At 39.3% G+C, this 12,029-nt stretch overlaps 1 protein-coding gene across 4 annotated transcripts in view; it reads right to left on the bottom strand.

Annotated features, from left to right (window-relative positions):
- The window catches only part of LOC126251653 (zinc transporter ZIP11), a 426,866-nt gene that overhangs the window by 336,548 nt on the left and 78,289 nt on the right, over nucleotides 1-12,029 (bottom strand). For all 4 annotated transcript variants that reach the window (XM_049952212.1, XM_049952213.1, XM_049952214.1 and 1 more), the window contains one exon: nucleotides 9,591-9,779. In XM_049952212.1, the coding sequence (XP_049808169.1) occupies nucleotides 9,591-9,779 (189 nt within the window). The remainder of the gene's footprint in view (nucleotides 1-9,590; nucleotides 9,780-12,029) is intronic.

Here is a 12,029-nt window from a genome sequence, read left to right as displayed (position 1 = left end):
TTTAGCACTCATGTGGATGACCTCACACATTTCAATATTTAGGGACAATTGCCAATTTTCGCACCATACAGATATATTTTCTGAATCGTTTTGCAATTTGTTTTGATCTTCTGATGACTTTACAGGTCAATAAATGACAGCATCATCTGCAAACAATCTAAGATGGCTGCTCAGATTGTCCCCCAAATCATTTATATAGTTAAGAAACAGCGAAGGACCTTGGGAAATGCCAGAAATCACTTCTGTTTTACTCGATGACTTTCCATCAATTACTATGAACTGTGACCTCTCTGACAGGAAACCAGTCACATAGCTGAGATGATATTCCATAAGCACACAATTTCACTGCAAGCTGTTTGTGTGGTACAGTGTCAAAAGCCTTCTGGAAATCTAGAAATACAGAATCCATTTGAAATCCTTTGTCAATAGCACTTACCACTTTATGTGAGTAAAGTGCTAGTTGTGTTTCACAAGAACGATGTTTTCTAAATCCGTGTTCACTGTGTGTCAATAGACTGTTCTTGTCGAGGTAAATCATAATGTTTGAATACTATGTGTGTCCCAAACTTCTGCTGCATATCAACATTAATGATATGGGCCTGTAATTTAGTGGATTACTCCTACTACTTTTCATGAATATTGGTGTGACCTGTGCAACTTTCCAGTCTTTGGGTACGGATCTTTCGTCGAGCGAACTGTTGTATATGATTGTTACATAAGGAGCTACTTCATCAGCATACTCTGAAAGGAACCTAACTGGTATACAGACTGGACTGAAAGACTTGCTTTTGTTAAATAATTTAAGTTGCTTCACTACTCCAAGGATACCTACTTCTACATTACTCATGTTGGCAGCTGTTCTTGATTCGAATTCTGGAATATGTACTTTGTCTTCTTTGGTGAAGGAATTTCGGAAGGCTGTGTTTTGTACTCTGCTTCAGCTGCACTGTCATCAATAGTATTCCATTACTATCGCATAGAGAAGGCATTGCTTGTGTCTTGCGGCTAGCATACCTCACATATGAGCAGAATCTCTTTGGTTTTTCTGCCAGGTTTTGAGACAAAGTTTCATTGTGGAAACTATTATAAGCATTTTGCATTGAAGTCTGCACTAAATTTTGAGATTCTGTGCCAATCTTGGAGATTTCCGTCCATTTAAATTTGCCATGTCTTTTTTTTTTTTTTCTGCTACAGTGTTCTGACCCATTTTGTGTACCGAGGAGGATCAGCTCAGTCATTTGTTAATTTATTTGGTATAAATCTCGCAATTGTTGCTGACAGTATTTCTTTGAATTCAAGCCACATCTGGTCTACATGTAGAATGTTAATTTGGAAGAAGGGGAGATTGTCTCTCAGGAAGGCATCAAGTGAATTTTTATCTGCTTTTCCGAGTAGGTATATTTTTCGTTTATTATTGGAGGAGTTGGGTGTTATAATATTCAATCTCGCTACGACAAGCCTGTGTTCACTAATCCCTGTATCCATTTTGATGCCTGTTATTAGTTCAGGATTATTTATTGCTAAGAGATCAAGTGTGATTTCACAACCATTTACTATTTGCGTGAGCTCATGAACTAACTGCTCGAAACAATTTTCAGAGAATGTATTTAGCACAGTTTCAGATGATGTTTTATGCATATTTCTAAATTTAAACATGTATTTTTGCCAGCATATCAAGAGTAAATTAAAGTCACCACCAACTATAATTATATGAGTTGGATACGTGTTTCAAATTAAGATCAAGTTTTCTTTGAATCTTCAACAATTGTATCATCTGTATTGGAAAGTCGGTAAAAGGATCCAATTATTATTTTATTCCAGTTGCCAAGAGTGACTTCTGCCCATACCAGCTCACCGGAGCTATCTACTTCAATTTCGTGACAAGATAAACTACTTCTAACACCAACACACATGCCACCACCAACTGTATTTAGCCTATCCTTTCAAGAACATCATTAGGTTCTACGTAAAAATGTCAGCTGAACTTATCTCCAGCTTCAGCCAGCTTCCAGTGCCTGTAATGATTTGAGCATCTACATTCTTCCTGTGTTCGGCCTGCAACCTTTGAGACTCTGTGTGTGTGTGTGTGTGTGTGTGTGTGTGTGTGTGTGTGTGTGTGTGTGTGTGTGTGTGTGTGTGTGTGTGTGTGTGTGCGCGCTCACTTGTGCACATGGGCTTATCAATGATTCAACACTTCTGCTTTTCAGTGAGTGGTCCCCTTTACCCTAAAAATATATAAAAAGTAATTAGTTTAATGGTGTCTATTTGGAGTGGGTGTTTCCAAATATACGATGCCATGTGCTTCACCTTCAAGTAAATCTTCATGATGAATAAGGTCCTGTAGTATGCAAAAACAAATAATGCAGTTCAATATGTATGTATGTTCAAGAAAGTACTATGTAAGGAGCAGACATTGTAGGTTTGCTTCTGAGTTGCCTCTTCCTTCAATATTTTTAGATAACTGCTGTTTACTTCCAGGTTGTCGGTTGCCATAGTTTATACACCCAGTTCTTATTCGAGTCATTCCCTGGCTGAAAACACTAACCATAACTATCAAACAATGGTAAATCCAGATTAAATGTAACAATATTATGAAAAGAAAAGCTACTCACCACATAGTGGAGATGCTGAGTCGCAGATAGGCGCAACAAAAAGACTGTCACAAATAAAGCTTTCGGTCAGTAAGGCATTCGTCAACAATAGATGACATGCACGCACACGCGCTCGCGCCCGTGGGCGAGCCCAAGCACGCGCCCCCCCCCCCCCCCCCCACACACACACACACAAATGCAACTCACACATGACTGCAATCTCAGGCAACTGAAACCACACTGCAAGCAGCAGCACCAGTGCATGATGGGAGTGGTGACTGGATGGGGATACGGAGGAGGCTGGGTTGGGGAGGAGAAGGAATAGTGTGGTACAGGTGGCGGACAGTGAAGTGCTGCAGGTTAGATGGAGGGCTGGGGAGTGGTGGTGAGCAGGTGGGGGAAGTAGTGGAAAAGGAGAGAAATAAAAAGACTGTATGTGTTGGTGGAATGCACCTGTGTAATGCTGGAATGGGAACAGGGTATGGGGCTGGATGGGTGAGGACAGCGACTAATGAAGGTTGAGGTCAGGATGGTTATGGGAACACAGGGTGTATTGCATGGAAAGTTCCCACCTGGGCAGTTCAGAAAAGCTGGTGTTGGTGGAAAGGATCCATTGTACACAGTCTATGAAGCAGTCACTGAAATGAAGGATGTCATTCTTGGCAGCGTGCTCAACAACATGATGGTCCACTTGTTTCTTGGTGACATTTTTTTGGTGGCCATTCATGCAGACAGATAGCTTGTTGGTTGTCATGCCCAAATAGAATGCAGCACAGTGGTTGCAGCTTAGCTTGTAGATCACATGACTGGTTTCATAGGTAGCCCTGCCTTTGATGGGATAGGTGATGTTTGTGACCATACTGGAGTAGGTGGTGGTGGGAGGATGTATGGGGCAGGTCTTGCATCTTGGTCTATTACAGGGGTATGAGCCATGAGGTAAGGGGCTGGGAGCAGGGGTTGTGTAAGGATGGACAAGTCTATTGTGTAGGTTTGGTGGACGGCGGAATACCACTGTGGGATGGGTGGGAAGAATAGTGGGCAGGACATTTCTCATTTCAGGGCACGGCGAGCAGAAGTTTAAACCCTGGCGGAGAATGTAGTTCACTTGCTCCAGTCTTGGGTGGTACTGAGTTATGAGGAGAATGCTCTTCTGTGGCTGGATGGTGGGTCTTTGGGAGGTGGTGGGAGACTGGAAAGATAAGGCACAAGAGATTTGTTTTTGTACAAGGTTGGGAGGATAATTTCTTATAATAATAATAATAATAATAATAATAATAATAATAATAATAATAATATTGAAGCCTTCACAGACTGTAATTAGTCTTTTTACTTCTCTTCTTTTCCACTACCCCCGACCCCCTCCTCAGCACCACTCCCCTCTCCTCCGTCTAACCTGCAGCACTTCCTGGCTGGGATACTCCTCCTGGCTGGAATTTATTTCTAAGGCATTTGATTTTAAGTTCATTTTTTACTATTATTGTTGTTATTATTATTATCATCATCATTTTGGATGTGGGGTGCTCAACATCATGATCATCAATTCCCTGGCAAAAAGTCAAAATGCTGTTTTCGTGAGGAGAGGCTGAAGGCTGTCCCTACATGCAGAATGGTTTAAAGTCTGCCTCCTCTCTCCAGTACTCCAGGGAACCTGTGTAACATTGGTGGCAGTGACTGTTGGGGTTGGTGGATATATCTCCAGCCAAACCAAGCACTACCCTGATGTCACTATATAAGACACACACAGCCAGAATATACTGGACCCAAAGTGACACCACACACTTATAGTGATGGTTCCTCCCGCCGGAGGAAGAAACCAAGTGTTAAAGGACTATGTCCCATGCACAGTCTGGTGAGCTGCAATTCCTTCCATTAGTGAGGTTGGCACAATGTCCGACATGGCTGGGGTGTTGATTTAAGTCATGACAGTTTGTTTTCCACCGCCTCCAACCATTGTTTCCCACTGAGATATTATTTATCTGTAAGATAACGAGATGATGGAATGCAAAGGGTTGGCACACACATACAGCACCATCTTTGGTAACTTTGTTGGCTATGTCATTTCCCCTTATCCCAACATGCCCAGGTACCTAGCAAAAGATCACATCCTTGCCACTTCGTTAGAGCTGCTGTGAGCAGTCTTGTATGGGCTACATCGACTTGTCTGCCATATATATTTAGTGGACTGCTTATAGTGCACAGAGACAATCAGAACACACAATAAACTTTGTACTGCAATGCCTGTGAATCCACTCCAATTTCATCATAATGCCATATAACTCTGCACCATAATTTGTAATTTGTTCCAGAAAGTGCACTTTGAAAACCCTACCCACGAAAACAGCTGAACAGCTGAGGACATTCTCTTGCTGGTACCTGTTAGGGTTGGGATTCTCCTCCTTCCAAGTTGTGGGGTACTGTCCATCAAACAAGATCTTACTGAAACAAGACAGAAGCTTGACCTTGGGTGCGGACACAGATGACAGAGCACGGCATATATAACTAATCAGGTACTGGAACAGTGTCTGTGGCTGTGGAACAGTTGACTGCAATTTCCACAAGGGGAATGGAAGATTGAAGATCTGTTTACATGAAAAGAAGTGGAGTTTCCTCATTTCCATAGACCACCAGAATACCTCGAACACAGAAATTTGTCTGGATGATGCAGTGACAGTAAAAAAGTGTTCAGCTAAAACCTCAACCACGTCTTTAGGTGTGTCCACAAAGGTCCCATTTCTCAACAAAGCCATAAGGTGAGGTGTACTGCTCTTGCCTGAATTTCATCTTATTTAGGCCCAATCTTGCACTGTGGAAGCTGCAAATTTCTTATGGAATTTTGTCTTTCATTCATTTATCCCTTGTCTCACTTGTGCCTTCACAGATCTGAAAGCACAAAGGTTTTCTATATTAGATGGTATTTGAATTTCTGCAAAGCTGATGCCTGGCTCTAAGTGCCAAGCAACATTTGTCATTCCACCAAGGGACAGGGTGTTAAACTGAGGAATGGCATTTGAGGCAGCTCAGCACGGGTGATATTGTCCACCATCACAATTGGGCTGTTCAAAGAAGACCTGCTGACTGTATTGCAACCACTTTCCCATTTGAACTATCCACCTTCGCAGTCTCCTGTCAACCATTGTCCGCGTCAGCAGACGTATCAACACTGGAAAGTGGTCACTGAAATGCAAATCTGTGGCCACTCCCCACTGAAATTAGTCTGCAATAGCTGGAGCACAAAGAAAGATCAATGGATGAAAATGACCCTGTAGCTAAGGAAAAGTGTGCCATCTTACCATAGTTCAAAATGCAGATATTGTCCAATGTGCTACAGAGTTGGACTATTGGAGCAAGTGATAGCCAAGCCTTACAGCACATTGTGTGCACTGAAAACCCACATGAGGAGGAATGGGCACAGGGAGTGCCTGGAAGAGTTCTGTCAGTGCATCTGGATCCAACGGATTGTAAGATTGTTCACTTTTTTGTTCCATGATCATGCATGAATTATCTTGGTATGTTACACCATGAACTATGAACGGAATATAAATAGAAATTTTTGTGAAATTCTTATTCCTTCTCATCCCGTGCAACGGTAAGTCTCCCTTGACCCACGGTTCTGGGTGACTTTCCTGAAATCACCCCTTTTCATAGACCTCTCAAGTCCTTTTCCTTCACCGCTCTTCCTTCTCCTTCTGCCTGAAGGAGGAGCCACTGGCTCCAAAAGCTTGCCAATTACAACCATCTTTTATGTATGTGTGCTGCACACCGCTTGGTGAGTAGATTTTTTATCTATCCAATTAGCTAATTTTGTCAATAATTGATTGTTTTCATTGTCATCTTAGTTTAAATTCTAACACATCAAGACAACACATGTGCAATCCTTCAACAAAAAAGTTATCTTTAAAGCAAACACTACAGGAAAAAACTCCCTAATCATACATTTGATTAGTGTTTTCACCAGGGCAAGAGTTAAATAGGAACTATGGTAACCCTCAACATAATGTAAGCGCCTTTTACCTAAAATAGTGGAGGAAGATGAAATGCAGAAGCAAACCTGCAAGAAAGATCTCTGAAGTAAATATTGAAATGTTGAGTGATCAGGTAACAAAAGAATTTAAAAAGTGAGAAAAGAGGAAGAAAAATACAGAAAACGATGTAAGCAAAGAATAAGAGGCACACACAATTGAAACAAGCACACAAATTGGACAGCTGCAGGATGTCAGTTATACGTTCCACAGAGTATAAATGTGGCCTCTCTAAATGATGAGGAACAAGTCAATCTGTTTATAAATATAACACAATAACTTAGTGAAAACTATGGCCTCAAGCACACACAAATTGGACAGCTGCAGGATGTCAGTTATATGTTCCACAGAGAATAACTGTGGCCTCTCTAAATGATGAGGAACAAGTCAATCTGTTTATAAATATAACACAATAACTTAGTTAAAACTATGACCATTTGTATGAACTTTTTCACACTAACCTTAATATACATTTTTAATTAGATTTAGCTCCAAGTGTGAACACACACACACACACTTATTATATCATTATGAATTATTCTATGGAGTAGAAGATGAATCAGTGTGTTCACATCATTAAGGTAAAACAAAGATTTATACGACCGAATACTTCACTGTTTTCTGTGCCACTCTACAGATGAATGGTATGGAACAGTCGAACAGTGTGGTCATTCATTCATTTAAGTAATTCATTTTTGAAAACACAAGGGATTATATGTATTATGAGGCAGCAAATCTGTATAACTTTTTTATGAACTACAAGAGGTGCTGCAGTAGACAACACCCATTACCCTTAGTACATTCTTCCATGATATCAACACTTTCTTCCTCAATGAAAGATTGCCTCAGAATTTTATGTCATAATACCTATGCAACTGAAAACAGTAAAAGGAAATTAAACATTTTCATTTACAAAATTTGCTGTTGCTTGTCACGTAAAAATTGCTAAGTTTGAATGGTTAAGTTTGTAATGTGTGACCTGCACTTTTGGTAACCAATAAAAACATCCAAGAATTTAGGAACTTATGTTTACTGCACTGATTTTTATCACACATTACTTTGATGGAAGTGGGAAATTGTTAAGGCCTCGTGCAGTACACACAAGAAAATTTTATTTACCATTTTTAGTGTTTAAATGTGTCCTTAATGCTTCATTACAAATACATCATCCACAAGGAGAATTACTTCAGCTTCTTGGGTGTACAATGACAGGTCATAGCAAAACAACCAATGTTAATCACAGTAGTACATCTGAAGATGCTGATTCTTTACAGTTACAAAATTACCCGAAGTTACCTAATGTGGCGCTTTGCATTCTTTTAGTCAGATGGGATTTATATCAATAACCAACAAAACCAATAATTTGTAATAACTTATTTTCTGGAACACAATACTGCCTTCTTCTTCTTTTTCCTGGCCTTATTCCATGTGTACATGTGGTCAGCATGTTAACTCAGGTTTGGCAACATTAGTGGTTGAGAGTGGCTGAATGCCCTTCCTGTCGCCATTCCTCCCCCTGAAACACAGTAGTGCACGCCATCTGTTTCCATCTAGTGTTATCCCATGTGAAAGTGAGAGAACATTTTCGAAGTGTTTGCAAGCAATGTAAGGTCTAGTCTGGAATATCAACAATATGAAAATGATAGATTGCTACTCACCGTAAAAAATGACACACCGAGTAGCAGACAGGTATATTACAAGACTATTTCATTGTACCTATCTGCAACTCAGTGTGTCAATTTTATGGTGAGTAGCAATCTGTCCTTTTTGAAGTGCTAGTGAAATGCGTAATTGAGATGGGATGTTGAGACCAACCCAGTATTCACTTAGGTAGATGTGGGAAACCACCTAAAAACCACATCCAGGCTGGTCGGCTCAGTGGCCCTAGCCATTAACCCACTGGGCAAATTCAATCTGGACCCACGGTCTCCTCGAATCCCAGAAGCACCGTGCTAACACACACGGCTTTCCTGATGGATCTCCAAGATAATATTGCAAATTATGCAATTAAATTTGTTCTACATGTGACAGAATATACCAACTGGCAATAAGAATGGCTGACAGGTCACACATACAAGATGGAAACCATTTTACAAGATGGAAAAAAGGCTATAATTTGTAGCACCATTGTGTGTACCCTGTGTTTCAGAAGAATAATACATGTTCTGGGAGGTGGTAGTATAGATTAATTCAAATGAAATATTCCATATAACATGTGTCCCATTTTTATTGGTAGCAGAGGCACAGCTGTTAGAATTTAACGAATACTCACAGAAGGTGCTAAGTAAATGCAAATGATTCAGTTCAAAGCTGATTTTCATAAACACTTTTCGACGTCAATGTACTTTTGAATTCTCTTGACAACACATGTAATTCTTATGATGTCATCTTGGCATTCTTTTATGAATGCAGCACTTTTCATAATCACAATGATCAAACTGTTCCTTGTGTGTCAGTCTTCTTTGTAGATTACGCCTTTCAACCATTTCTACAGGTAAAAATCTAAAGGGGTAAGGTCCGAGGACCTCAATGGGCAATAAATGTGGCAATTTCTGCTGATCCATTCCATCATACTAGAAGAATATACCCATCCCTGCCACTACAGAAACCTCTTCTAATAATGCTGGAAGCTCATTTTCAAGAAAGTCTAGATAACAGGGCTTTGTGAGATGATGCTGTAACACAAAAGGCCTGATCAACTGATTGCCTATCATACCATACTACATATTTAAACGGAAATGAAAATTTTTCTCTTTAATCAGCTATACCTCTGTCATCAAAAAATATTGGATACACTGTATGAAATGTTTTATTCAAATTCCACTATAATATCACCACCTATAATAGTTACTATTCCTCCTAAGACACCCTGTACGTTTGTGTGTGTGGGGGGGGGGGGGGGCGGAGGGGGGAGGTGGGAAGGGGGAGGGGGGAGGGAGGGAGATTGAAAGTCATCAAATACATTCAATATCATACAGACCTGGAATATTATGAACTGTAATGGCAACAATCAACAAGAGTATTCTCTTCCACTGCTTATTTTTTGTTTCTTCCACAATATCAAGTGTTGAACCAGCAGTGAAGGAACTATACGGGTCTTGTGCAGGAACTGTAGCTGCTATCCTTCTCCGTGAAACAGCAGCTGGACTTGTAGTTGCATCTCCAAAACCTACGTTACAGAAGAATCACTACATCAGGCTTCATATCAATATCTCTTCAAAACTTCTCACTGTTATATAATTACTTCAAACAAAAATGTTCCGTATAAGAACATGTATTTACTTCAAATCAGATGTAGAGCTATTTGTGCAGCTGATGTCTTTTTTTTTTTTAATTTTATTTTTGATTTAGCTGAACATATTTTAGTAATGTTGAGTGGTCTCTCTTTTTCACATGCAATACAGCTGCCTGCTTTCAAAAACTAGAAATGGTGAAATTTAAAATTTTAAGTTCTTTATGCTACACGAAATTGTTCCACAAAAAAGAGAGGAATTACAACAAGTACATGACTGCCTGGTAGTGTACAAATTCAGAATTTATGCAGCAAACTGGCATAAATCAAACTGCTTTCATATTACTTCATCATACACATGAAATTAATCACAGATAGCAAGATGGCAGTTTTTGGCAGAGAAGTGCTGTATCAGTGATCCACATGGTTCACAGCTTTATTTCGTTTTACCTAATCCATCCCTGGAAACACTGTAAGTTATATTGCTGGTATTAAAGATTGCTGAAAGAGATCCAACATTTACAAAATAATAGTCCAGTTGTTGAAATCCCATAGGACATAAAGAGGAGTCAAATTGGATTTTGTGTAACTGATGCAGTCTGAAAGACTGAAACAAGGGCAAATATTGTTATCCAGGAAGAAATATGAGATATTAACCATAACACATACACAAAAAACCTTCCATGGTTTAGAGTAATGTATTTGCCAGACACAGTTGATTAAATCTCAAATGCTCCAGTCTATAAAAGTGCTATGAAAAATGGAACATTTATGTATATGAGTTTCAAGTGTCATACTGAGTTAAAAAGAAGGTACAATGTGTATCACAGTTAAAGGGAAAAACTGATGTAAAATATATAGTCAAGAGAAGTGAAGAAAACAGAATCATAAATATGGTGACAGTAATTGCTGCTAAAAGGACTACTACCATATTTCCACTTACTGTCACATAGCACAGTCTTTCGAGACAATGCACCAACAGTCAAAACAACATTTATTCGACAGAAGTGTGCACTAAGAATATTACATAATAACTGAATATCTTGCAGAAACATCTTCAGAGGCGTAAGTATGCTCCATTACATACTAATATACTCATTCACAAATAATATCCTTACAGAGTAAATTTGGGATGAACAACAACATTCGCGTACCTAAAGTTGGAAGTAAATTTAATTTCTACATAGACTATGCATCCATTTCCATGGTTCAGCATGGTGTTTTCTATTCTGGAGTGAGAGTCCATAACAGGTTGCCAACAGATATGCAAAAAGTTGATTTTTCCATGTATTCAAAATCAAAGTAAAAGGGTATGTAACTAACCATACCTATAATAATTTATCAGAATATTTGGACTCAACATCTAAATGCTATTAAACAGGTTTTGAATTTGCCAGTATGTTGACAACTGATTGTATTCTTTATAAAGCTATGTACAACCTTATTTTGAAGTATTAGATAAAAACAGCAGCTAAATAGCATAAGAGGAAGAACAGTGGATTTTCTTCTTATATACATATATAAAATAATCTAGGAGTAAATTCCTATAATAATTTGTGTTGGCAAATTAGGATGAATCATAATTAGTTCTTAGTATCATTCACAAAAGTTTCCTGCAGTAGCTGCTTCAGCTTGTTAACGTATGACATGACTACATGTCTAAACACTTTCCTTATGAAGGAACTTATAGAACATGATGTTTGGATGAGCAAATGAATGGCTCAAATGGCTCTGAGCACTATGGGACTCAACTGCTGAGGTCATTAGTCCCCTAGAACTTAGAACTAGTTAAACCTAACTAACCTAAGGACATCACAAACATCCATGCTCGAGGCAGGATTCGAACCTGCGACCGTAGCGGTCTTGCGGTTCCAGACTGCAGCGCCTTTAACCGCATGGCCACTTCGGCCGGCAGCAAATGAATGTTTCCCATTCATTACCACTAATACTCATCCTGCCCCCATGGTCTCATTGTCAAGTTTCTACTTATTTCCTATGTCTGAGCTTCAGAAATGAAATAACTTGGCACAAACAGCTCTACGAGGCTTCATTATATGAGACTGATTAGCCTCTATCCTCTTACTTAACTCCACCCTGGCAGCTGCTGCCAAGTGCTAATTAAAGTGAAACACTTTTGTATCGGATCAGTCATTATAATCATTATTAGCACAAATGATAAAATTTTGA

Source organism: Schistocerca nitens, chromosome 4 (genome assembly GCF_023898315.1).
Source record: "Schistocerca nitens isolate TAMUIC-IGC-003100 chromosome 4, iqSchNite1.1, whole genome shotgun sequence".
Classification (NCBI taxonomy): Eukaryota; Metazoa; Arthropoda; class Insecta; order Orthoptera; family Acrididae; genus Schistocerca; species Schistocerca nitens.
The sequence above is the reverse complement of the archived record's forward strand: the minus strand, read 5'-3'. Positions and strand labels throughout refer to the sequence as shown.